This window comes from Aethalodelphis obliquidens, unplaced genomic scaffold, assembly GCF_003676395.1.
Source record: "Aethalodelphis obliquidens isolate GAN/ISIS:26980383/991018 unplaced genomic scaffold, ASM367639v1 scaffold1, whole genome shotgun sequence".
Taxonomy (NCBI): domain Eukaryota; kingdom Metazoa; phylum Chordata; class Mammalia; order Artiodactyla; family Delphinidae; genus Aethalodelphis; species Aethalodelphis obliquidens.
In genome coordinates, this window is record NW_020837945.1 from 3,903,576 (window position 1) to 3,929,567 (window position 25,992).

Here is a 25,992-nt window from a genome sequence, read left to right on the forward strand (position 1 = left end):
GCGGCGCGGAGCTGCGGCTAGACGCGCGCCATGGAGGGCGAGAGCCGGAGCCCGTGGGCCCTGGGGCTGCTGCGCACGTTCGACGCGGACGAGTTCGCGGGCTGGGAGAAGGTCGGCTCGGGCGGCTTCGGGCAGGTGTACAAGGTGCGCCACGTCCACTGGAAGACGTGGCTCGCCATCAAGTGCTCGCCGAGCCTGCACGTCGACGACAGGTCAGCGGCCCGGGCGGGGGCGGCGGCGCTGGGGCGGGCGGCGGGGCCCGGCCTCACAGCGGCGCGCGGCGGCGGGCCGGGGCCGGGGCCGGGGTGCTTGGATTCCGGGCGTTCCCGTTCTCTCCACCTGAGTCGCCTCGGGAGCAGCCTCGGAAGGAGAACCAAGCGCCGGGCGAGGCCGTGAGCCCCCGGCGGGGTCTGCGCCTTTTGCTCGGCCGGAGGGACGTTGGGGGTGGTTTGGCGAGCTCCGGGTCTAACTGCTCACGCCGGTGCCCGGGGCTGCGGCTCCTACGGGGAGCCTCGGGAAGCCGCGTTTGCCTAAGACGGTGTTCAGCGCCCGGCATTGTTACCTGGCTTCCGGTGAGCCCCGGATTTTCAGGGTCGCGGGCTCACCTTGCGCCTTGGACCCGCGCCCCTCGGAGGCTCGTCCGTCCCGCCCAGGACCCACCCGGGCGCTGCGGTTTGCGCCCGGCTTAGAAAAAGTGCCGTGTGGGATCTGTGCTTTGTGAGTTAGTTAGACTGCGTTCGACTTACTTAGTAATTTACTTTGGAGCACAAATTGGTGTAAGACGGTAATTATTTCGGTCGGAAGCCCTGGCTTGGCTTGGCCAGGCCTCCTCGGCGCCCGGGCACTTGAGCGTCGGCGTTACCCGGCTTGGGCCTGGCCGTGGGGTCCGGCAGGCGGCCCGGGGTGCCAGGTTCCAACATTCAGCGCTCTCTGGCCGTACCCTCTCGTTTTAGCTGACTTAATTTAGAGGCCGAGCCTCTGCGGAGCGGCCTTGCACTTATGGTTGGACCATGGTGCCCTCCTGGACCCCAGTTTCCCCATCCCCAAACTGGGAGGCCACCTGCCTGTCCCTCGGTAACAGAGGTGCTCAAGTTAAAGAAGACGGTTGGAAAGGACCGGAGCTGCCCCAGTTAAATTCGGTCGGTGGATTGTGGTCTGTGTATATAATTTTAGGGGTGGGGTGGGAGGAGGGTCTTGAGAAGTAGCTCTTTTGGGGTGAGGGGTGTTCACTCTTTACGGTTGCGTTTTAATAATTTATAAGCTTCGGTTGAGCGCGTTTAAATTGCCTATCCTTTGGTGACGTTTGCGTTCTACATGGAAGGTGTGTGGTATTTTGTGTTCTGTGTGGAGAGCCCGCTGTAAGTCAGCCCCGAACAGACACAGACTCAGAAAAGCAGCTCCTTTGCTGCCTCAGAGACCTGGTTTCTAATCCTCGGCTTCTTGAATGCTGGGGCCTCCAAACTCCAGCTTTTCACCCCCAGAATGGTGGTGTGCGTGTCCCTGGACTGAGGTGCACAGAGGATTGCAGCGTGTGCCCCCTCAGGTCCCGGAGGGGAGGAAGCCCCCGCGCACTTAGTGGCTTTGTGTTTTCCTCCTGGCCTGGGAGGTTATACAGCAGAACTGTTGGTGGCTTTTTGCTCTAAGCCTCGAGCACAGTGTCTCTTGGAAACTTCAGTAGAGTGGTGGCGAGTGTCACGCAAATATCACTAACGCGAAGGGGAGCTGCTTGTGAGGCTGTGCTTCCCTCGGATCCCAGGAACTTCCTAGGCCGGGAGGGGCGCCCTGGCTGTTTTGCTGAAATCCAAACCTCTTTGAACGCCGGTCCCCAGTTAGAGCCTGCAAGGCGCGACTCTTGCCGGTGTGTGGGTGTTTTTACGCTCTCGGGACGTTTATTTGCCTGCTGGAGTCTTCTGGCCGAGTTTTCTTCATCAGCCGCAGGCTTTAGCACCAGCGTCCTGTATCGGAGGAGCCTAGTAAACAAGCACGTCCCCGGGCTGACTCAGCAGCCCGCACCCTCAGGGTCTGTTATTTCCAGCGACCAGGCCCTTGTTTCTTGGGTGGCCCAGGTGGAGGTGGGGTTTCTCCACGTGAGGCGGGCCACTTAGGAGCTTGCCTTGCCTCGTTGCAAAGCTTTTTGTCCTTTACGTGGAAGGCTTTCCTGCCCTGCCCCAAATAGGCAGGTGGTGGCATGTACTGGACAGCTGGGTAGAGGTCAGCATTGCCCAACAGGAAGAGATTCACCTCTTGCACTTTGCTAGGCTGGGCGGGGTCGGCTGGCGCTCTGCGTTAGCGGCAGGAGCTGGGCTCTCTGACTGAGACGGTGGTCACACCCCTGCTCCCTGTAAAGAAGAGTCTTCTAGGTTCATTACTGACTCTCTCTGGCTTGAGACGCCCATTAGGCGCTTGTGTCGCGCCCGCTGTGGTGCAGAAGCAGCTGCCTGCCCTGCGGCATTGCCTCTAGGCCTGGAAATGGCTGCTGGGCTCCCCATCCTCCCAGGTTTTGGCAGGTGGCCTCGGTGCTCTTTTGATGAGCTGCCTGCCACCTTGACCCTTCTATTTGCGAGATGCTCCCTGGAGTGGGGAATAAGATTCTACTGGGGGTCCTAGGTGCAGCCCTCAGCCCCAAACCCCTCCCGGCTAAGCCTCGTCTCACCTGTTTGAAGGGTGGCGCCTCTCACCCCTGCCGTGAGGGCCTGACCTTTTCTTTCCCGGGGCCTCCTGCACTGGTTACATAGGGACCCACCGCCAGTACAGGTGTGGGTCCTTTTCATCGCCTGCTTCTCCCTCCGGGCAGGCCCCAGTCTTCATGCCACCCCTTGACCACAGCAGGGCCCCAGCGTGCACCCCGGGCCCTCAGAGCAGCAGGCTGCCCCAGGCCACGTGAGCAGGTACTTCTGGGTGGGGAAGGTCAGGGGCTGCCCGGTCCCAGACACCCCTTGGAGTTCCCAGAGAGCAGAGAGACACCTGCCCAGGGGCTTCCAAGGGGCACCCCCGGGGAGTTCCCAAGTGACACCCCATTGATCTGCACTCGCTCTCCTTATGGGCACATCTGGGAGCTTTGGGGGAAGTGTAGCCACCCTGGCTGACCCTCATTGGGGATCACGAGGGTTTGGCCTGAGTCTAGCTGGGTGGGGGGGGCATTCCCATTTAGGTGAGAACTAAGCCTTGGAGGCCCGTTCCTCTGGCCCCCAGCCCCTGGCTCAGAGGAAGCCCAGGATAACTGAGCGCCTGCAGCTGCTGGAGCTTGGCCGCGGCTAGTCAGGGCGAGCCCGAGCAAACCCCGGGTGTGTAAGCACAGAGCTGACAATTGGACAAGCCCGGATCTTGTCAGTTTAAAAATAGCAGTGTGGGAACCCCTCGCAGGCTCCCTGGGGACATAAGTGGATTGGTGCGCAGCGAGAAGGCCTGGCTGGGAGGCATCAGTAACAAATGATTAAACCGTTTTCCTGCTGCCTTTTCCCACAAGTGGTTCCCAGGTTTCTCCCTCTGAGGAGCACTTTGTTACCGGGCACCCTTCCCTATAGCCCGACCCTTTTCCCCCTTCCCGTAGTTTCCTGCTACTCCTCTTTCAGCAGGCCTGTCCCAGGGCCCGTGTTCTCCCCCTTCCAAGGTCCATGCCTCCGGAAAGCTTCCCTCGCCCGCTGGATGTCTTTGGAATTTGTGGCTGGGCCTGGAGGAGAACCCCATTGCTTCTCCAGAAAGTGTCCTTTAGAAATAATCAGTCTGGTGAGATTCCTCATATCTCTCCCTACCCCGATGCCCTCCCCGGGGTGGGGGAGATACGCTTTAGCCAGCCTCAATTGGGAAGAAACATTGAATGGATGTAAGTGCTGTGGATAAAGTGTCTTTAACAAATTTTACCCCGACTTGGTCCTGTTAATGCCTAGATTTTCTATCTCCGACCAAGAGGGGCGGGGCAGGGGTGCTGTCCCCATTCCTGCCGGGAAACGGAATTAGCAACCCTTCCCCGAATGGGAGAAAGGAGGTGTGATGGGAACGATTACAGAGGAGAAATACGACGCCAGCCCCACGGAATCGTGCCTAATCGTAGACAGGCTCTTAGCACGTCACCATTCTTAGGTTGTATGAATGAAAACTGATGTCCGTGGACTCGGGTGGCCTGAAAGTCACTCGTCACTGGGTGGCGTGGGCTTTGATGCTGATGGTGTGGCTGTGAAGAGGCTGGGCTCCTGAAGCCCCCCGGCCCCCCTCCTGCACCTGGGCTCTGGGACCGGCTTGAAAATCGCTCAGGTGCTAAAGGGATAATAGTCATCACAGTCAATCCACCTCCAGTTCCCTTGTGCTGTTGTGGGCATAAACCGGGAACACCGCGTCGAGGAAAATACATTAACAAAAAATAATTGACACGGTGGTGGTTTCATTCTGGGTGAGAAGCACCTTCCCGTCTCCTCCAGCAGTGCCCGGAGAGGGCCCAGTCCAGGCTTATGGAATTGCTGATGCTGCCAGCTGCGAAGCTGGGGGGAGTGGGTACTGGAGGGTATCCTAGGGGCAGCTGAAGAAAGGCCCAGAGGATGGGGTGGCTTGGATTTCGGCTCAGTGGTTACGAGAATGTAAACGGGATGAACATTTTTTGTGCCGACCCTTCTGAACGCTACCAAAGAGGGTGGTTAGGGGGCCCGGCCAACCCACTCCCCAGGCCTGAGTGAGGGGCTCCCCGGGTGGGGGGGGTCCCCTGGAACCCCCTGCTGGGTGATCCCGGGACCTCCTTCCTCGCCCTAGGGATGCAGCCATGGCGGGGTCCTCGGCTCTTAGGCATTTCTGATTGAGCTGTCACGGAGAAGGTGATTTGTCCTGGAAACGAGGCCTTATCTTCCAGGATAGCTGGCCGTCCTCCACGAGCTGTCCTGGGATGCGTGGTCCGCGGGACCGAGCTGCCTGGTGTTGCTTCCGGAAAGGGTGCGGGCTGTCTGAGAACATTCCGGCTGTGGCCAGCTTTCTGGAGCAGACAGCTGCAGTGGCTCGCCCCCCCCCCTTTTTTTAAACTAAGGTAAATGGGCTCTCAGTGCGGTGGGGAGGGCCCGGGGCGGGGGAGAGAGCCGCAAACCTGCTGACCTGGGTGCACTGGGGTGGGGCTCTCCCGCCAGCTGCTCCCCTGAGTCTAGTGAGCTCAGCCGTCAGAAGTCACCTGGCTCTGACGTATGCAGCCCTTTGGGCGAATGGAGCCTCACTTAACGACACCTTCAGCTTCAGCGGCATCGACATCCTCCTCAGCTGTCGGTCCGGCTGCCTCTCAGAACGTCTGCTGAAAGCGGAAAAAAGCCATCCTTGTGAGTGGCCGGCCTGTAACTCCGGAACCTGTAGTGCCTGGAAGCCTGCGGGCCTGGAGGGATCCTCCCGTGGTCTCCCGGCGGAAGCGGGTCTCTGTCCATCCTGCGGCCGGACCCGTGCCAGGGCCACGTGGGCGCAGTGTGCTGGACTCACGCTGGTGGGGAGCGGCGGCCCAGCGGCCACTTTAACAGAGAATAAAGGCAGTGGGACCAGACAGGTCGCAAAACTGCTTCTTAAAATAGGAAACAGAGCGGCAGCGGTACTGATCCCCGCCATGACAGCTCGGGAGAGAGTGTTAGGAGTGTAGTTGAACTGGTTAGTGTAGGCGACGTGAGGTCTTCCCCGGGGAGGAGAAAGGAGATGGGCCCGAGGGCGCCGTTCTCTCTTCTTAACTGACAACCCTTATTTGAAATGTTGCTTGATGCAGCCCTTTCCTCTTTCAGATGTCCCTCGGGACCGGGCACAGCGCTGGGGTCTGCCTGCATGTCACCCTGGAACCCAGCAAGCACTGTGGCTGCAGCCGGCGCTGGCCGGCCTGGGCCAGGCACCTGAACCCACTCTTCAGCCCGGCCCGGGGACCTCCACGGGGGCTCTTGTGGACATCGTGTTTTCCATTCATTGGATCTTTGACCAGAGTGCTAAGAGAGCATGTCATGCTGAGCTCAGTTTTGTCCTATAGTCATGTCATGATTCACTCCTGATACCTGTCGCACTCTTTCCTGACGCCAGGGCAATTCTTTTGCTCCTTGAGCCTGTTCAGAGCCAAAGTCTTGATCCCCTTGCCCGCTGCCTGCCCCGCTCCTGCTGATTCCGTAAATGGGGAGCCACCCAGTGATTCCCAGTAGACGTCTAGGGTCATCCTTGCTACCTCCCTCTTCTCCACATCCAGTCGGTCACCAGGACTTAATGGTTCTCCCTCGAAAATGGGCCCTGCATCCACCAGCTTCCTCTCTCTGCACTCCTGGCAGCCGGGGCCCCGGTGACCACCCTGAGTGCCTCGTGGCCGCTCTGCCCCTGCTGCTTCCAGCCTGGGGCTCTGGTGTAGGAATGGGACAGACCTTACGAGCCCTCGCTGCTGCCCTCTGCCCACCTGAGTCAGGGACCCCCTTTATTAAACGTCCCCAGGTCCCTGTACTTCCCCTTCAAAGAACTTGGATTTTCAACTACACTTCTTTTTTTAGGGGTGATTTTCCACCTTCTCCCCTAGAAGGTAAATACCCTGAAGGCGCAAGGAAGGGGTCTTTTTCGTCCTCAGTTCTAACATGTAGAGGATGCTCAGTAAATACTTACTAATAAATGAATTTTAATTGGATGCAGATTAAAATTAAAGTAATTGCTGGGAGTACTTAGGTGGGTGATTCCAGACTGTAGGGGTTTATTTAAAAAAAATTTTTTTTGGCCGCACGGCATGGGCATGAGGGATCCTAGCTCCTCAAGCAGGAATCGAACCGGCACCCCCTGCAGTGGAAGTGCAGAGTCTTAACCACTGGACCGCCAGGGAAATCCCTTTAGTGGTTTATTTTAAATTTGGCTGAAAATGCGTGAGCTGTGTTCCAGTGGTTGTCAGGCTTAACTCTTGGCCTTTGGGGCTGGGTAAGTCTTTGCCCGGGGGGCTGTCCTGCGTGCTGCAAGGTGCAGGGTGGCGCTCCTGGCCTCTACCCACTGGATGCCAGCGGCGGTGCCCGATGTCCCCCGGAGGCAAAGTCCCCCCAGGGGAGAACCACTGGTCTGCACCCAGGGATCCTCTCCCTGAGACACCCGCCTTGGCCAGCGCTCACCTTGGGGAGGGAACTCCCCTCCCATATGCAGGGGCCGGACGCGCGGGCAGGGGTGCTGTGGTCCTGTCCAGCTGAGCCCACCGCAGGCAGAGCTGGGTGCTGCAGACCTTGGTAAACAGTGCGGCGTGGTTCCTCCTTGCAGGTGGCTTCCTCCCTGGGAAGTGTTTTCATACCTGTAAAGGAGGCCTGGGAGTGAGCTGCGGTCTCAGAGAGGAGGTCAGATCAGTAAGAAGCAGCCTCATTTCCGTGGTAGTTTCTGACTCTCCAGCAGGCTGGGAAGCAGGCGCAGGCGCAGTGGGGCGGGCAGATGCACCCAAGCTCCGGAAGAGCCCCCGTGGTGGGAGCGGAGCCGTCCTGGGTCCTGGGCCGGGGGGCTTATGTGGGAATCTGCATTCTCGGGCGGGGGGTTGGGGGGCCCTGAGGCTGCCCCGGCTGCTTCCTGCCTCAGTTCCCAGCTCCCATAGGCTGTGTGGTTCTAGACTCTTCCTTTAGGAGCTTCCTAGAAAGCGGGTTCCTGGCACCCACCTAGAGCCTGTTCTCCGGGAGTGGAGCCCGGGAGTCTGCGTTTCAGCCGTCTCCCGGGTGCTTTCTACGGTGGCCGTGGTTGAGAACAGGCCAGGCCTTGGCCTTGTGGGATGTGGCCTCTTTTCCTGAATGTACTCTGAGACTTTGACCCATCACGCTGACACCGACCAAGGCCCTGGATACCAGTCTGTAACGGCTGCACCAGGAAGTGGCCTTAGACCAGGGGTTGGCAGACTTTCCGTGAAGGGCAGAGAGTAGACCTTTGGGGCTCTGCAGGCCACGGGGTCTGCGTCGCAGCTACGCATCTCTGCCGCGAGTGCGGAGACAGCCTCCGCCCCGCTGGACGTGGATGGTGAGACTGCCATGCAGTCAGTTTCTTTACAGAACAGGGGCTGGCTGTGGACAGCAGCTTGGTAGTCGCCCAAAAGTTAAACACTGAAGTACTACGTGACCAGGTAACTCTCCGCCTCGGCACGTATCCAAAGGAGTTGAAAGCAGGGACTTGAACACCTGTGTGTATAAATGTACGGCATTAGTCACAGTAACCGGAAGGTGGAAACGACCCAAGGGTCTTGTCCATCAGCAGAGGAGCGGTAAACACAATGTGTGTGTTCATACAATGGAATCATGCTCAGCCGTAAGAGGAGTGACGTTTCGGTTTGTGCTACAGCGTGGATGGACCTGGACGACATATGATGAGTGAAATAAGCCAGTTACTAAAGGACGGATGCTACACGATTCCACGTATGTGAGATCCCTAGAGCAGGCAGGTTCATAGACGGCAAGGGGAAGAGAGGGTGGGAGCGGGGCCTGGAAGGAGGGGTTCCTGTTGAGTGGGCACAGAGTTCTTGTTGGGATGAAGACGAAGTTTTGGGTGGCGTGCGTGGTGTTGGTTGCACAACGTCGTGAACGGATATGATGCCCGTGAATTGCGCACTTGGGAATGGTTACGGCGATAGATAGTATGTTACGTACATTTTACTACAGTTTAAATAATGGTTTTAAAAAGAAGGTGGCTCTTGGGCAGCAGTCTGCAGACCCTGCTTTAGACCAGGCTCCGTTAATTGCAGCGTGGGGTTAGGGTTTAGGAATGATGGGGCCAGCCAGAGTGATGGGCTTCACAGAGAAGGGGGCTGGGCTCTCTGGATGGATAATTCGTTAAAGCTTTTGGTCAAACCTAAACGTCCCTTCCGTCATCCCAAGGGAAGGGATTGTCAGTGTGGCCTCGTCATCTGCAGCTCGGAGCCTGCATTGGCTCAGTGCTACCGGAGGGTTTTCAGATAATGATTGCAGGCTCTCTCCTCCCTGCTTACAACAACCCCACGACGCGTAGATGCGTTTGAATAACCACGGACTGAAGACATGGGAAGGCCTAGAATTTAATTATGTGACATTAAAGTGAGCTCTGTGTGTGTGTGTGTGTGTGCGCGCGCGCACGCACACATACGTGCCCTTGTACACGTGTACATGCATTTTAGTAATTTTCTCAGCCGTGTGGAGCTGCTGATCTCCTGGCCACAGTGCCTGTGCCTGTGTCCAGGTGACCACTACGCACACATTCCTCACGTCTTTGAACTTTTCCAGGGAGCGCATGGAACTTTTGGAGGAAGCCAAGAAGATGGAGATGGCCAAGTTCCGTTACATCCTGCCCGTGTACGGCATCTGCCAGGAGCCCGTGGGCCTGGTCATGGAGTACATGGAGACGGGCTCCCTGGAGAAGCTGCTGGCCTCCGAGCCGCTGCCCTGGGACCTGCGCTTCCGCATCGTCCACGAGACGGCCGTGGGCATGAACTTCCTGCACTGCATGGCCCCGCCTCTCCTCCACCTGGACCTCAAGCCCGCCAACATCCTGCTGGACGCCCACTACCACATCAAGGTAAGGACGTGAGGGGACCGGGTGGCCGGAGCGATGGATGCCCCGGGTGGGGGGCCGTGGGACTGGAACCTCAGGGCCAGCGAGGGGGCCGAAGAGGAGGTGGTTCCCTTGCGGGAAAGAACTCAAAGCAGAGGCCTCTCTCAGCATCAGGATCCCCAGTCTTGCCGTGTGTGGCTGGTAAAAACGCCACAGATGTGTAACTGGAAAATGGACTCTTATGAACAAGGGTCACGCCCCCAAGTCCTGGATCAGGACTCTAGGTTCTGGGCACCCCGGAAAAAGAGGCTGTGGGTTTGTGGATTCCGGTCTTACTGGCCATCTTACACAATCAGATTGAAGCGGACCTCGGCTCGGCCGTCTCCGTGTGGGCTGGGTCAGCCTGTTTCCCCTTGGTGGTTCCCAGGCTCAGGGTGATGGGAGTCTCGGGGTGCTCGGAAATGGGGGCTGCGGAGTGCTGTGGAGAGGGGCCCTGGAGGGACTCATTCTGTTCTCTTCCTTCAAGGCCTGTGAGTTCTGATTTTTTTTTTTTTTTTTTTTTTTTGGTGTTCGGCGGCCTGTGGGCCTCTCACTGTTGTGGCCTCTCCCGTTGCGGAGCACAGGCTCCGGACGCGCAGGCTCAGCGGCCATGGCTCACGGGCCCAGCCGCTCCGCGGCACGTGGGATCTTCCCGGACCGGGGCACGAACCCGCGTCCCCTGCATCGGCAGGCGGACTCTCAACCACTGCGCCACCAGGGAAGCCCTGATCTTTTTTCTTTGATAAGTTTATAAAGCAGCAAAGCACAAGGGATAATATAACTAAAATCGGGTGCCGTCCCCTTGGAACTGGCCCTTGTTAGTGTGGTAGGTTTGTGTTTCTTTGAAGATGTCTCTCCCTTGGAAGGCCATCGTGTCACACCGTGGGGGGCACTAGCCGTGGCTTTCCCACTCAGTGACATGGGTTCTAGGCTCGCCCACCTGCTGAGGTCACCCTGTCCCTCAGGAGGGCGGGTCAGGAAGGGCCACACGCCGTGGCCGGGGTCCCGTCCGGCTCCTCGGCGCCGTGGAAGGAGGGCTGGGCCCGGGGTCGCACACAGCCACCCCCCTGCACCCCGACTCTGCAGCAGGCACAGCACTCCGGCTGAGCCAGCCTGTGGCCAGTGGGGGAATCAGTTTCCACGTCGTACACTTAGCGACAAGGTGTCCTTAAGGCGGTGTCCTTCAAGAATAAGATTTTATCAGAAGCTGGAAGTACCCTTCCGCTAAAGTGAAGCGGGGAATTGAGGGAACAAACAAGTGGGTGGTTCCCAGCCTTCCTGAGTTCTAGCAGCCCTGCAGTCCTGTTTCCTTCTGGTTGGGGTGCTGGCTTCACACGTGGACTCTGTCCCCGACGAGCATTGCAGAGTTGTGATGACCAGCGTGGGGTCCGTGGGCACCAAGTCAGAGTGAAACCTTTGATCTCAAACTTGAATGAGCACAGGCAAGGGGAGGTGAGGATGGGTCCCCACTGTGCGCAAGGCCCTGTCTCTGGGAGCTGCCCCGCCTGCCAAGGGAGGTTCCGAGGGGACGGTGGCTCCTGCTAAGCCGGGGCTCCGCGGGGTCAAATCGAGGCCAGTGTTGTCCAGCTGCGTGTGGTTGAGCAGAGGTTCGAACCGGGTTCTGCGGCCCTGGAGCCCTTGGTCTCCCACCCGCCCCACTGCCGTACATGAGATGCTCACAGACATCACGGGTGGCACGCAGTGGCGCACGAGGGCAGACGGGGTAGCGGGCAGTAGGTGTCCAGACAGCCCCTGGGGGTGCAGTGGGAGAGGGGTCACTGGAACTCCAGCTCGGGTGAGGGTGTCACTGGATGGGACTGGTCTTCGGAGAGGACCAGTCAGGAGTGGGGGCACCTGCAGAAGGGCGTTTCGGAGGAGGAAGCAACCCAAGAAAAGTCACGGCAAGTTCTGGGTTTTTAGGGGCAGGAGAAGCAGGAGGCATAGTTGGATTAGGGTACAGGGTGTGGGGAGGCCTTCCACTCGTCTTTAAGGATGCTGAGATGCCACTGTAATAGAACGTGCCTTTCTTAGGGAGACCCCACTGATTGCACCCCATCCCTTTGAGTCACGGAGTGCAGTTGGCCCAGCGGGGCCTGTATCTCAGCTCACTCCCTTCCCACCGTCCGGGCCGCTCTCCTAACAGCCATGTGGGATGTCTGGGGCAGGAGTCCCGCCCTTTGAGGACCACGGTGACATCCTCCTGGGCAGCACAGCCCTCGCGCGCTCTGTCCCCGGCAGGGGGGGTGGTGGCCCTGTCGCTGGGGGACGCCTCGCCTGGCTGTGGGCGTGTCGGCGAGGGCGTGTCGGCGAGGGCTGGTGCTCTGGGTGCTGGGAGTGGCCGGCACATAGTCTCCTCCTGTCCTGTCCACGCCGCGATGCTGACCTGCGTCCAGGGGTGGTCGCCGGTGCTGTGTACACAGTAGGACCGAACGCCCGCCCCGTAGGGCGCTGAGTGCCGCTCGTTGGCGCCCGGGGCTGACGTCCTTGTGGTCGTTTCTGCGCCGGCTCCCGGGGCTCCTTTGCTTTGAGCGCTTTCTTCCTCCTCCGCTTGTCCACCCTGGGCTTGGCAGGCCTGGCACTCGTGGCAGTTTTAGGAAGTGGGTGAACGTTCCTTAAAGGACCAAGGGGCTTGTTAATAAGGACCTGGGGTGGCTGGGAGCAGTTTCCACTGACAGGAAGGGAGGGGACACTGCAGCTCCGAGGAGGTGGCCAGGCCACCAGCCCCTCTTTCCCAAAGGTCGGGAATGCACTTCTGTGACTCCTTTTTTTTTTAAATAAATAAATAAATTGATTGATTGATTGATTTATGGCTGCATTGGGTCTTCGTTGCTGCTGCACACGGGCTTTCTCTAGTTGTGGCGAGTGGGGGCTACTCTGCGTTGCGGTGTGTGGGCTTCTCATTGTGGTGGCTTCTTTTGATGCAGCGCACGGGCTCTAGGCACGTGGGCATCAGTAGTTGTGGCTCGCGGGCTCTAGAGTGCAGGCTCAGTGGCTGTGGTGCACGGGCTTAGCTGTTCCGCGGCATGTGGGATCTTCCCGGACCAGGGCTCGAACCCGTGTCCCCTGCGTTGCCAGGCAGATTCCTAACCACTGCGCCACCAGGGAAGCCCTGTGACTCCTTAACCAGGTGGGCAGTCACCCTGCACAGCCCCAAACAAGCAGAAAATATATTCACAGGATGCGTGTTTTTCATCCTCAGGAACAACTCAGCGGGAGCCTCATCTGAGGTTCTAAGTCGGCCGCTCGATTTCTGGGCAGTTTTTAGTTGATGGTTATTTTTAGCAATACAACTTTAATCTGGAATCTTGAAATAAGATCCTAAGTTGTCACTCCATCCCCTTCCCTTGGTCCCTGGAGGCTACATTTTTTGTCCATACGTAGGATGACTGGAACTGAAAATTTCACAGCAACCACCTGTTTTTGGAAAGTGTATTCTAGACACTTTAATATTAAATTAATATGTGAGGTTAATATTAAATATGCTAAATATCACTACTAAAATATTAATTCTAGTGACAGTAGTAAACGCATTTCAAGTTGATAATGGAATAACTCGATTTAAAATCTCAAGCTATACTTGGGGCCCACTTTGCCCAGACCAGGCTGTATTCAAAGGGCTGGATACCCAGGGTCCTGTTCTCTGTGGTCCAGAATGGCCTTTCACTCCAAGGTGGCACGGCCCTGACCCGGCCCTTCGTTAGTCTCTGTTAGTCTCATCCAGCTGGGCCCGGCGGGGGAAGGGCCGTGTCCTGGGGGCCCCTGTGAGCACTGGCTCTGGGCAGTACCGAGGCGGACGCTGAGTGCGGGTTCGTTTGTAAATTATAGGGCGCTTGCTGTCCTCAGGGATTGCCACATTGTCCTGCTGTCTGGGAACCCGGGGACAGACGAGGCAGGCCCTCCCTGGGCGGGACAGGTGAGAAAGAGCAGGTGGAGAAATCCTGTGGGCCGGAGGGTCGGTGGCCATCAGAGAATTCTCATTTCTGGGTTTGCCTTTTGATGCCGGAGGTTTCACGTAGAATTTAAGCTTATTTTCTTTGCGTCAAGTGTGTATGTTGAAGCAGCTGGCTGTACCTGAAAACAGCAGAAATAAGAAGAAAAAGCTGCCAAGATGGGGGTGGGGCACCAGGTGCCAGGATCCCTGCATCCCCGTCTGTCCTCAGTCCTGAATCTGACACGTCCACACTGCTGGGAGTTTGGTACTGAAACTTTCCCGCTCGTCCACCTGCTACCTTGCGTTGCTCTGTCCCCGGTCCCGAGCTGCAGGGTCGGGGTGATGGGTTCGTTCTGGGGAGCTAGCACTTCCCTTTCCCGAGTGGAAAGTTTCTGGGAGGTCAGAGAATGGACCGCTGCTGGGGACCCCGAAATGGCCAGGCCGGCCTCACTCGTGTGGACCCATGCCCCCCCACCGGGCAGAGCCTGACTGCAGAAGTGGGGGCCGGGTCCAGTGTCACAGGCTTTCTTCCCATCCCCCACGCCCCCACCGCAGATGTGGTCAGAGACCCCTTGAAGGAGCGAGTCCCCAGTCCTAAACCCGCCCTGCTCAGCGGTGATGACGCCAGGCCCCTGGCTCACCTTGTGGGCAGGCGAGCCCAGAACCAAAGGCCTGACTCGGCCGCATTTCCCATCACCCCAGAGGCGTGTTTGAGGGGAGCCCGGAGTTAACTAGAAGGCTTAGAAAAAGCCACGCGCCTCGGAGGAGAATTTACGAAGGGGCCGTTTTCCACGCGGATCCTGAGTCCCTTAATGCCAGAGAGTGTGGCCTAATCCCACACAGCGTTTCACCGCCTCTGAGGGCTCTGATTCACACCCCGGGTTGCAGGGGGGAGGGCGGGCGCCCCGCAGTGACTTCCCCCTTGTGGGTTCCCCTGAGCCTTCAGGACGCCTTGGCCTAAGGAGACGCGGAGGTAGAGGTGTATGGGGCCCGAGCTGCTGGGTCCAGGTGCCCCTTGGGCCGGTGGGCCCTGCGGCGGAGGGGATGTATGTCCACCTGTCGTTTGGGTATTGTGTTTGGAGCCAGCAGGTGTCTGTTCCTGGAACGCTCCAGGTGGAGGACAGAGGGCCGCCGAGGTTGGCAGTTGTGTTTTGCTCGCTTTAAAGGGCTTCTGAAGGCGCGTTTCCCTTTGAAGAAGCAGCTGCTGCTTGCCCGCCGGCCCAGCTGTGCGATTGCATAACTGCTTTGCCTCTGAGGGTGCCCCCTCCCTTGCCTTCCTTCTGCCAGTGAATTCCTTCCTTCAAGTGTAATCTTTTCCCCTGTCCATCAAGCTCCTAATGGTTTCAGGCATGGTTCTTCCCAGGCTGGCTGGGCCTTCCCGCCTGCGCCGGGGAGCGCAGGTGATGTGAGAGCCGTGGTGCCGATTCCTGAACACAGCTGCTCAGCCGGGGGTGGGGGGTGGGGGTACCGCCCCTGCCCCCGACTTTGCCAGGGTCCTGGGGGAGGGCATGCTGATAAAACGTCCCAAAGCAGCAGCCCCGGCTGCCTCACTCAGCAAGCTGCCAGCCAAGCCTGACGAGCTCCTTCCCGCCACTGCATTGCAGATCTCCGACTTCGGGCTAGCCAAGTGCAACGGGCTGTCCCACTCGCAGGACCTCAGCATGGACGGCCTTTTCGGCACCATCGCCTACCTTCCTCCTGAGCGTATCCGGGAGAAGAGCCGGCTCTTCGACACCAAGCACGACGTGTACAGGTGTGTGTCAGGCGCGCAGCCCCAGGCCGCCAGGGGCTCCGCGCCTGGATTCCTCGTGCTCTGCAGCGGGGCTTGGCCAGGGGCTCCTCCGTGCCGCCAGATAAGAGGTTCAGTCCAAAGGAAAGGGCTTTTAGGCGGAGGGTCCAGGCTACCCCAGGACTGGCTTACAAGAGGGAGTTCTCTGCTGTGAGCGCTGCTGGCCCAGGATGGAGAACGTTAGTGGTTGGTGTCAGTTAGAGCCGGTTATGCAACCGGACGGGCAGCTCCCACACCGTGAAAGCTTTGGTGTTTGTAGGATGTAGGGAACATGGGCTCTATTGCTTGTCTGCTGAGAGAACCTGCTACCTCAAGTGGTCTCTGTGTCTGTCTGCGTGTGGATTCCGGCTCCAGAATCCAGTCCCCTGTGGCCCGGAACTCACTTCCTAACGTCACTTACGCGTGACAGGAGCACAGACACCCTAGAGGCTGTTCACAGACTGGCACCGGGGATGTCTGTGCTGGAGAGCAAGCGTGAATCATTTGGCGCCTTCCCTTCCCACATGGTGAAGGTCTTAATCACGCAGACTTCTCGGAGCAGGAAAGCAGGAGGGCGGGTGCCGGCAGGCACGTAAGCCCCTCATTGTGGTTCTTGGCTCACGCGGTGACTGTCACCCTGAGCCCCGCCTTCGGGTCACGGCCACCGCCTGGAGTCCTGGCCGACTGGTTTGACCGTAGCCGCCCGTGCACGTGCTTTGTTGGACTTTGAGCAGGACGTCTGTCGGGGAGTGGTGCACAGGGCGCTGGGCACCCGCCTGTAGGGTTTGGGGAGAATAAGATTCTCTGTTTATTTCGGAGTTGAGAGTTTCAACTTTTGAATTTGTAGATTTCAGTTACTTTTCAATGGGGACTTCTTGCCTTTCAGTAAACAGCTGCCCTTAACCCAGTGCAGGCTGGTAGCTCAGTGCTTGGACTTCTGATTCTGTTTTTATTTTTTTTTAATTTTACCAGATTGAGCTCTTTCGGGGTATATCCAGAGTAATCATATATATATAATTAATATATAAATGATATAAAGGTAACACACACACACACACACATATATATATTACACACAAGTGTATATAATTTCTAACAACCAAAAAGGGCTCTGGGAGGTTCAGCCGGTGCCCCCGCATCTTTTCCACGCCCTCAGATGACGTCAGTGGGCTCGAGACGCCCAGAGCTGTCGTCGGTATTTTGAGGCCCAGCGTTTGCAGGAAGATGGTGTGAGAGAAGCAGACTCCGCCGTTCTCCCCTCGAGCTGGCGGTCCAGGAACAGGCTGGCGGTCCCTTCGGGAACCCCTCCTGCCGTTGGGACTGACGGTTCAGTGGATGGAGTTTTGTCTGTTTTCTGACATTTGAGCTTTCCACATGCCTTGTTCCACAGTAAGAGTATTTGCCCATTTAAAAAACTGCATGAAAGATCCCTTGGTGTCCCCTCTCTGTCTCGGAGTCTCTCGAAGGCTCTGGGTGGACTTCCTCAAGCTCGTCGCTGTGTTTGAGGCTCCGGCACACAGACACTGACGCGCCTCTTCCCTTCCAGCTTCGCCATCGTGATCTGGGGCGTGCTCACGCAGAAGAAGCCGTTTGCGGGTGAGTGGACATGTCTAGGGGTGATGCAGCTGCCTCTCCCCGAGCAGTGGAGGGCGTGCTCTGTGGTCCTTTCTCTGTGTCGGAAGTGCCTGCGGATCACAGTCGGGGCCGCTCTGGGCCGTGGTGCTGGCGGGCCGTCTGGTGGGGAGCAGGGCTGCCTTGTCCTCCCCAGCAGGTCCGCACAGAGACCCACGGCCCACCTCATCGCAGGCTTTCATATATGCCGACTAGGCGCGCTGCCGTGCAGCTCACATACGGGGAAAGGCACCGTTCTGATGGGGTCTGTTCAGTGACTCTTGTTAGGTACTAGCTCATTGTTTTGTGTGTGTGCTATAATACACGTAACATAAAATGTATCATTTTAACCATTTAAACTGTACATTGTGGCATTAAGTGCATTCACAGTGCTGTATAGTCACCACCGTCCGGTTCTAGAACATTCCATCACCCCAAAAGGAAACCCCGGGCTGCTTAGGCAGTCACTCCCTTCCCCGCACCCCAGCCCCTGTTGACCACTGATCTACTTTCTGTCTCTGTAGGTTTGTCCGTTGTAGTGATTTCCAGATACATATTTTTTTAATTTTCTAATTTTTGATCGTAAAACACACATCACTTAAAAATGACCATCTGAACCGTTTTGAAGTGTACAGTTTGGTCACGTGAGGTGTCTTCCCATTGTGGGGCAACCAGCCTCCAGAATCATTGGGTGGATGCTCCCCGGGTCAGCACACCCGGCCCGAGGGCTGTGGGTTTCCTGCCCCTGCCACGCACCCACCCTGCTGATTTCCGGCCCCGAGGTTTCAGTACCTTGACTCGGTTTATTGGAAAAGTCAAGTACCTGGGCTACGCACTCTTTTCTGGTCTGACCAAAAAGATCTAAGAACGCAGATCAGAGTCAGCACGTGGCCCCCAGGTCTTTTGCAGGGTTTTGTCTGTGCGTCGTTACCCTGTCTCCCTGCCATCTCCTCCTCTGGAGGTCCGTGGTCTGGATTCTTTTCAGCGTGGCCAGGTGGCACTGTCGCTCGGGCCGCCGGGGGCCTGCGCTTTGGGGTAGAAATTCAGGAGGACGTTTTTGTCACTGCAGGGCAGTTTGGGCCACTTGGGGCTGGGCGATGTGACTCCGTGACTTTCAGCGTTCTTCCCTTTGGTGGGCGTGGGCCCCTTTGGAACCGATCTCGTTCCATGTTTTTCTCCTTTGAACTTGGTTTTCCTTTGAGGTTCGATGCCCAAAAAGACCTGCTCTGTGATACAAGGCAGTGATTCCATTTGGTAGATCACAGATAGTTTCTAAAACCTGGAAAACAGAGGACAGATGTGCCCTGCAAGGTGAAGGATTAAAGAATGCTCTGTGCTTTGAAAAGGAAATACCGTGTCTCCTGGGTGGTTGGTGGTGACGTGCCCCACACTTTCCCACGGTTGTCACTCCTCCCGAAGATAAGAAATCCTGCCTCAGCCCCACGGAGCTGCCCTGACCTGTGCACCTGCCCTTTGCAGATGAGAAGAACATCCTGCACATCATGGTGAAAGTGGTGAAGGGCCACCGCCCCGAGCTGCCACCTGTCTGCAGACCCAGACCTCGCGCCTGCGAGAATCTTCTGCGCCTCATGCAGAGGTGCTGGCACGGGGACCCCCGGGAGCGGCCCAGCTTCCAAGGTGAGTGCCCCCAGAGGGTGCCCGGAGTATTGCTGCTCGAGGGTCGCGCCGCTGTCCCAGGGGACGGAGTCGACGGCCGGGACAGGGGAGGCTGTCCGGAGACAGGAGCGCCAGGGCGAGCCCGGCACCCGCAGGCTGTGCCCGCCTGTGGCCCCTGCCTGTGACGGGGGCGAGGAGGCTGGAGCCACGTGGTCAGCTCCAGCTGTCCACCCCCGGCTGTGGCCCGCTGCCCTCAGCAGCCTCCTCTTGGTGTTGCAGGTTCAGATGCAGCAATGCATCTTTTAGGGACGATGCGACCGCTGGCCTGCGGCTTTCTTTGCATTTCTCATGGCGCCTTGTCCCTGGGGAACGGCTGTGTCCTTTGGTTAGGAGAGTGATCCTGACGCACTTGAAATTGATCACGACGTTTAAAACGTATGGGGAAACCAGCGTGAATGCGGTGGGAGCCTCTCGCCAGGAGCTGGCAGCCGGGCCGTCGGGGTACGCGCTCCGGCGGGTCTGGCTTCTTGGGGAAACGGGGCCTCGGTGGCTCCTGCTTGGAGTCTGGCCAGACCCTGCATGTGGTTGCCGATGGGGACCCCTGCGGGGTTGCCATGAGCTTGGCCGGGGCCAGCAGCCTGGGAGGCCACAGTGCTGACCGGTCAAGAGGCTGGACCCTGCAGGTGCTGCCTCTTCTGTCCCAGCCTGAGGTCACACGTTTAACTAGAGCATTTGTGTGAGTCAGTGTGGAGGCGATATACCCTTTTGTGTTTTGTCCCCCAAAGAAATCACCTCTGAAACCGAGGACCTGTGCGAAAAACCTGACGATGAGGTGAAAGAGACAACTCCAGACCCGGATGTGAGAAACCCACCTGAGGCCGAGGCCGAGGTAATGGGGACCCTCCCGGGGGCCTGGTTTCCCCTAACTTGGCTTCGGGGGTTGAATCTCTCTTTTCTGCAAATGCCCTGCCAGCCTGGACCACTCGCGCCCTGTTCTGAGGCTTGGGCCGTCCCCCTGCCCCTGGCTGCTCGGCCTCGAGCTTGCTGCCTTGGCGAGCTGGTCTCGGAAGCCTGCAGGCCAGACTGGGGAGGGGGTCTGGGCTCTGGGGGTCTGGGGGTCTTTTTGCACCTGGAGGCTGGGGATCTGTCCACTTTCTAACTGCCTATGAACGTTTTGTTTTATGAGTGCCACACAGGTTAGGTGAGATGTGATCAATTCTAACTACGCGAACTAAATAAATACCTTTCGTGGAGCCTGCTAAACTAACCTTATCGGGTGATATCTGGTGTTATCACCCCAGGCTGTGCTGTGAGGCCGGGAGATAAGTAAGCATTGATGGTGTGTCTGCTGTCTGAGCAGGAAGGGGCGTGTGCGTGAGGGCAGAGGGCAGAGGGGCAGGGCAGGGGACCCGGTCCCCAACACCCCCACAAGGGGAAGAAAGGCCCAGCGCGTGGTGTGACTCGGTGCGCCAGGCCACCAGTTCCCGAGGAGAGGGAAGATTTGGGGACAGGTGGGCGGGAACCGGGAGGAATCACGAGTCACCTGCAGATTCTAACCCCTCGGCACAACCTGCGTTTCTCGCGGCCGGGCAGGAGGGGGCCCTCGGAAGGGCCCGTTAGGATGGGTTGGGGTGGACTGCCGTGCTGTCCCTGTAGCTCGGCCCCTGCCCCCCACCCTTGTACACACGCGGCCCCCCAGCTAGACTCGCACAGCTCCGGGGAGGGTGGCGGGTTGTTAGGACCCCAGCCCATCTCCTTCCTCCGTTTCGTATCAGCGCTGACCTGTCCTGGGTGGACACGGCCAGCACACAGGCTTCACCTCCTGCAGCTTATTCACGTCTTGTCCGGATAACTCAGGGCCACGCCACTGCGCAGATGGGGCCCAGCATGGTGACGGGCATTCCGTCCCCGTCGTTGTCTTTTCTTACCTTGTCCTCCCGCCGGGTGGACCCAGCGCAGGGTCTCTGGGCCCCTAGAACCATGGTAACGGGAGTTAAATTCCCTGCATGGCTCACGGGGGACCCACGTGTTCCCCACCTCCTCCGCCCGCCCCGTCAGGTCACGATGGAGCCTCATCCCCGCTGTGTGCTGTCTCTGCAGGCGCCCGTGGCCACCCCGCTCAAGCGAGCCTCTGCCCCGACCTTTGACAACGACCACAGCCTCTCCGAGCTGCTGTCCCAGCTAGACTCGGGCATCTCCCAGACCCTCGAGGGCCCGGAAGAGCTCGGCCGCAGCTCCTCCGCGTGCAAACTTCCGTCGGCGAGCAGCGGCAAGAGGCTGTCGGGGGTGTCCTCGGTGGATTCTGCCTTCTCCTCCAGAGGGTCGCTGTCCTTGTCCTTCGAGCGGGAGTCTTCAGCGGGCGGTGAGTGGAGGGCCCATCCCTGGGAAATAATGCGCTTAACTGGGGGCCGGGGGGGCCGGGCAGAGAGTGAGCAACTGAACGGGCTTCCTGACCTCACGGTAGCTGTCCTGTGTTTTCTGCAGCCCTTCACTGATTGGGTTTGGGCGTCAGTGCAAATGCAGAGATGCACGTGGGCCGAGCAGGTGTCACTTAGATGTAAGAGGGGTGAGTCACACCCCTGGCTGTGCGGGTGGGTCTCACCCGTGCCAGCCCGGCACGCAGGGGCTGACCTCCGGTTTGCAGGTTGAAGAACTCGAGCTGCATCAGGGAGCCCAGTGGATGTATGGAACCCCTCTCCCTGGAGACCTCTCTCTCTTGTAATGTCAGCCCTGTACCCCCTTTCCCAGACGGTGAGGGGAAAACACCCGCATTCCTTCTTATTCGTGCACTCCCATCTACCATAGCCGTGCATGTTGATGGGCAAGCTGTCCTTGGAGGTTGTGACTCCCTGGTCCTGTTTATATGCCTTGGGTTTTCTGTCTAGAAGGTGCTTTCCCCTGCCCCTGCCCTGTCCCAGGTGCTGGCCCTCGGGTGGGGGCCTGGTGCCAACTACAGCCCCCTCGTTGCTGCCGGTGAGGATGACGTATGAGGTTTCCTTTCCGTGAGGAAAATATGCCTGCTCACGCTTAGGGCTACAGTGCAGGGGTGGCCAGAGGGGCGCGGGAAGGGTACAGACCCCAGGAGGAAGGGGAACTTGTTTTTCCTGGGGAATCGGGGAGTTCCTCCTGGAATGAGGACTTTTCCTAGATGCCGTGGACCTCCTGGAATTTTTAGAGTGGAATATTTGGGATGAAAGGGGGCACTTAGGGTTGAGGAAACTCCTTACAGAGGCGCAGAGGTGGGGAAGGCCTGGCTGGACTGGAGGTTAGCAGCCAGCGATGAGGCTGAAGAGAAAGAAGCACCCGTCTCCCACGGAGAAAGATGTGGAACTTTCTCTCGGGGCCTGCTACCCTCAAGTGACGTCTTCATGCTTGGAGAGGACCAGTCACTGGCCCATCTCAGAAGCAGTGTTAAAACACTAAGTCCCCATTGGGCTGATTCCATTTTCTTAATACACCCCATGCCCCCTCCTCCAACGCAGGGCCCCTTGAAAATGTTTCATGTGAGGGCGTCTCGTTTCATTTAAATCGGAACCCGACAATGTAATAGGATTTTTATGTTAAATTTAACCTTTACATCGTGAATAACAGTCCTTCTAAAATGGGAGACTCAGTCCTTTAAGGAGTATTCTAGAAAGCGTCCTTCATGATATTGCTGAGACAAGAGGCATCATTTGGAGGTTGGGCTGGGAGCAGGTGGTGGGCCCTGGAGGACTGGCCTGGGCTAGGAGCTGCCAGCTCTCCAGTGGGTTGGGGGCTGCTGCCTGGTCTGTGCTGCCGTTTCTGAGTACCAGCTGGGGCCTGAGTTTTACATCCCTTATCTAATCGCGACCCTACCGGATGGGTAGAATGATTTTTACTTTGTACATCGACGGAAAAGCACTTTGGAGACATTCGTTGCCCTGCCCGAGGTCTCCCCACTCGATCTTAAATTAAACCAGCATGGACAGCACAGCACTTAAGCGATTTCAGATAAAAAGTGGCCTGGAGGCCACGGGGAGTTGGGGGCCATGTAGAAAACACTGGCCGGGCCCGGGGAGGCAGCCCCACGTGACCCCTGCACCTGCTCTCCCCGCAGATCTCGGTGCCACTGACATCCAGAAGAAGAAGCTCGTGGATGCCATCGTGAACGGGGACACCAGCAGGCTGATGAAGATCCTGCAGCCCCAGGACGTCGACCTGGTTCTGGATGGCGGCGCCAGCCTGCTGCACCTGGCCGTGCAGGCTGGGCAGGAAGACTGCGTCAAGTGGCTGCTGCTTAACAACGCCAACCCCAATCTCACCAACAGGAAGGGCTCCACCCCCCTCCACGTGGCCGTGGAGAAGAGGGTGCGGGGCGTCGTGGAGCTCCTGCTGGCCCGGAAGATCAGCGTCAATGCCGCGGACGAGGACCAGTGGACGGCCCTGCACTTCGCGGCCCAGAACGGGGACGAGGGCAGCACGCGGCTGCTGCTGGAGAAGAACGCCTCCATGCACGAGGCAGACTGCGAGGGCCGGACGCCCATGCACGTGGCCTGCCAGCACGGCCAGGAGAGCATTGTGCGTATCCTGCTGCGCCACGGCGTGGACGCCGGCCTGCCGGGGAAGGACGCCTGGGTGCCGCTGCACTACGCCGCCTGGCAGGGCCACCTGCCCATCGTCAAGCTGCTGGCCAAGCAGCCGGGGGTGAGCGTGGACGCCCAGACGCTGGATGGGAGGACGCCCCTGCACCTGGCCGCCCAGCGCGGGCACTACCGCGTGGCCCGCGTCCTCATCGACCTGCACTCCGACGTCAACGTCTGCGGCCTGCTGGCGCAGACGCCCCTGCACGTGGCCGCGGAGACGGGGCACACGAGCACCGCCAGGTTGCTCCTGCACCGGGGCGCCCGCAGGGAGGCCGTGACGGCTGAGGGCTGCACCGCACTGCACCTGGCCGCCCGCGGTGGGCACCTGGCGACCGTCAGGCTGCTGGTGGAGGAGCGGGCCGACGTGCTGGCCCGGGGGCCCCGCCACCAGACGGCGCTGCACCTGGCCGCCGCCGGCGGGCACTCGGAGGTGGTGGCGGAGCTAGTCAGCGCCGACGTGCGTGACCTGTCTGACGAGCAGGGGCTCAGCGCACTGCACCTGGCCGCCCGGGGCCGGCACGCCAAGACGGTGGAGACGCTGCTCAGACACGGGGCCCACGTCAACCTGCAGAGCCTCAAGTTCCAGGGCGGCCCCGGCCCCTCCACCGCGCTCCTCCGGCGAAGCAAGACCTAGCCTGCCGCCCCCGGAGACGGGGCCCCTGCGGGGTTCCTGTCCCCGCACCGTGCTCCGCTCGCCCCGTCTGCGGCCTGCGGGATGCCTTCGAGAGGCGGGTGGCCGCCGACTTGGGATTCGCGCCGGCATCTGCTTGGGCATCGCCTGCGCACCCCCCCGGCGAGGCTGGTCAGGGTGTGCGTGACCACTGCCCACGGGTGCGCCCGGCGTCGGAGGGACGGGGGGTCGGAGGCATTTGGCTGCACCCCCCGCTCCTGCCGTCGGTCCCTCGGTGACAGGGCCGTGAGCCCCCCCACCCCGTCGTGAGTGGAGCCACCTGTGGCTGGGAAGTTGGTGTGCAGGAAGAGCTGCGTCTTTTCTCTCCATTTGCAGCGGCAGGCAAAGAAGCCTGTTCCAGAAGGCTTTCGTGGAATTCTTGTTCTCCGGAAGAATACCTTTCATAGACGAACAGTGTCAGCTGTCGCTTTAGATCCGTGAAAAACTTCCATCTCATTGGATCGTCTGCCTTCTGCGCAACGAGTGTGAACTGGTGGTTGGTTTTTGAAGCAAAAACGGTCATCTCACCGGCCCTTTCATACCCAGATTTGTCCGTCACTCAGTCCTCGTGGGTGGCCACACACGTGTGCCGTGAGTGCTACCTGCCCTAATTCATGTCTCGTTGCAGAAAATGTTTGAACTTTAGAGTCAAGTGTCTAAAAGTCAAGAAAAATTCACTGACGGCCTCAGTTTCGGACTCAGAACAGTGTTAGCGAGTTAGACGCACCACCTTCCTCACCGTTTTCAGCCGTCAGCCTCGGCCGGGTAGCGGTTTGTGCTGAGTGATGCTGTTTTAGGGTCTCCAAGGGGGTTTCTGACCTGCCTTACAAACGGCTACTCTTTGCAGGGGCCTCAGCTTTTGGGGTGTGACCCCCCAAGTCAGCTCCAGGAGACAGCCTCACGGTCTTGGATGTAAAAACCCCGTTCTCTTGTTGTCACCTGTGTCCCACATGCACCCGCCCCCCAATACTATGATTAGAGTCAGTTTGCTGCAGGCCCCGACCCTGTATGCAAACATGCCCTTTGGACTGGTGTATGAAACAGAGATTGATGTTAACGTACCATGTATGTTAATGTGAATCTGTGGGCAGGATACTTCTTTTCTGTGACAGGAAATATCCGGGCTGCTTAGAACTGGCTATGTTTTAATATGCCTTGTGCTTTGAGTGTGTTGTGCTACTGTTGTATGTAGAACACGTGGAAGAAGAAGCTTCTGTTTGATGTCAATAAAGCTAAGTTCTCTTCCGACCTTTTTGAAACCGATGAGCCTACATTTTCATATACATGAGCTCGAGTAATCTGATTTCTGAAAAGCAGATCTGAGGCAGTCCCATGTGGGGTGGAGATGCCCTTTGGAAGGGCAATCTGTGTGCCCCGAATTTACCCGTGATCTGGGGGGGATGGAAGAGGTGGAAGGGTGGACCCGGGCTTCCTGCCTCCTTAGCCCGGGACCTTCCTCCTGCATGTGTGAACCGTTAGGGAAGAAGCTCCCAACACCAGAGTTTTTATTTCTTTGTAAGTTTTTTTTTTTTTTTTTTTGGCCATGCCCTATGGCATGCGGGGTCTTAGTTCCCCGACCAGGGATTGAACCCACGCTTCCTGCGGTGGAAGCATGGAATCCTAACCACTGGACCGTCAGGGAATTCCTCTTAACTTTACATTTTGAAAGAATTTTAAAATATAGAAAAGTTGTAAGAATAGCACATAGAACCCTGGTGTCCCCTTCGTAGATTTTCCATTTGTTTACGTTTAATTCTCTTGCCTCGTCATTCCCTTTTCTTCCGGATCTACCCACCCATCCATCCCCCAACCCCCTCATCCATTCATCTCTTCGTCCCCCGTGCACTTATCCATCCATGCATTCGCCCCATCCATCTCCCCATCCACCTGTCCATCTGTCCATCCATCCATCTGTCTGAGTAGGTTGCAGAAAATATGCCTCATGACCCCTAAGTACTTCAGTGTGTATTTCCTAAAAACAAGGACTGTAGCCACTACGTAGCCACAGTGTATCTATCAGAAGCAAGAAATGAACATTGATACGATGCCATCATCTAATCTACAAATCCTTTTCAAGGATTTACTGACTGTCCCCAGAGTGTCCTTTATAGGAAAGCAACCAGCCAGCCACAGTATCAGGGCTCCGTTCCATCCTGGCCCAGGATCTCGCTGTGTTGCGTTGTTAAAAGACTCTTCAGGCTTCAGCCCTCGTTTCTCAGTGTCGTCTTTCATGACCTTGCCTTCAGGGAGGTACAGCCAGTAATTTCGTGGACTGCCCTCAGCGTAGGTTTGTCTTAGTTCTCTTCTG

The 25,992-nt window shown here is 58.2% G+C and overlaps 1 protein-coding gene across 4 annotated transcripts; it reads left to right on the forward strand.

Moving 5' to 3' along the window:
- Positions 1–24,945, forward strand: RIPK4 (receptor interacting serine/threonine kinase 4). 4 transcript variants are annotated; one of them, XM_027092595.1, is made up of 11 exons: positions 105–212; positions 4,838–5,008; positions 5,733–8,336; positions 9,177–9,468; positions 15,019–15,167; positions 16,729–16,778; positions 18,273–18,431; positions 19,196–19,299; positions 19,725–19,728; positions 20,509–20,772; positions 22,489–24,945. In XM_027092595.1, the coding sequence occupies exons 3-11, from the start codon at positions 8,320–8,322 to the stop codon at positions 23,646–23,648; spliced, it is 2,199 nt and encodes a 732-aa protein (XP_026948396.1). In that variant the 5' UTR covers positions 105–212; positions 4,838–5,008; positions 5,733–8,319; the 3' UTR covers positions 23,649–24,945. The 4 variants fall into 4 exon arrangements, with proteins under 4 accessions (XP_026948253.1, XP_026948326.1, XP_026948471.1 ...); XM_027092670.1 differs by lacking the exon at positions 4,838–5,008 and having other exon boundaries at positions 98–212; XM_027092452.1 differs by lacking the exons at positions 4,838–5,008; positions 5,733–8,336 and having other exon boundaries at positions 1–212.
- Positions 24,946–25,992: the final 1,047 nt, after the last annotated feature.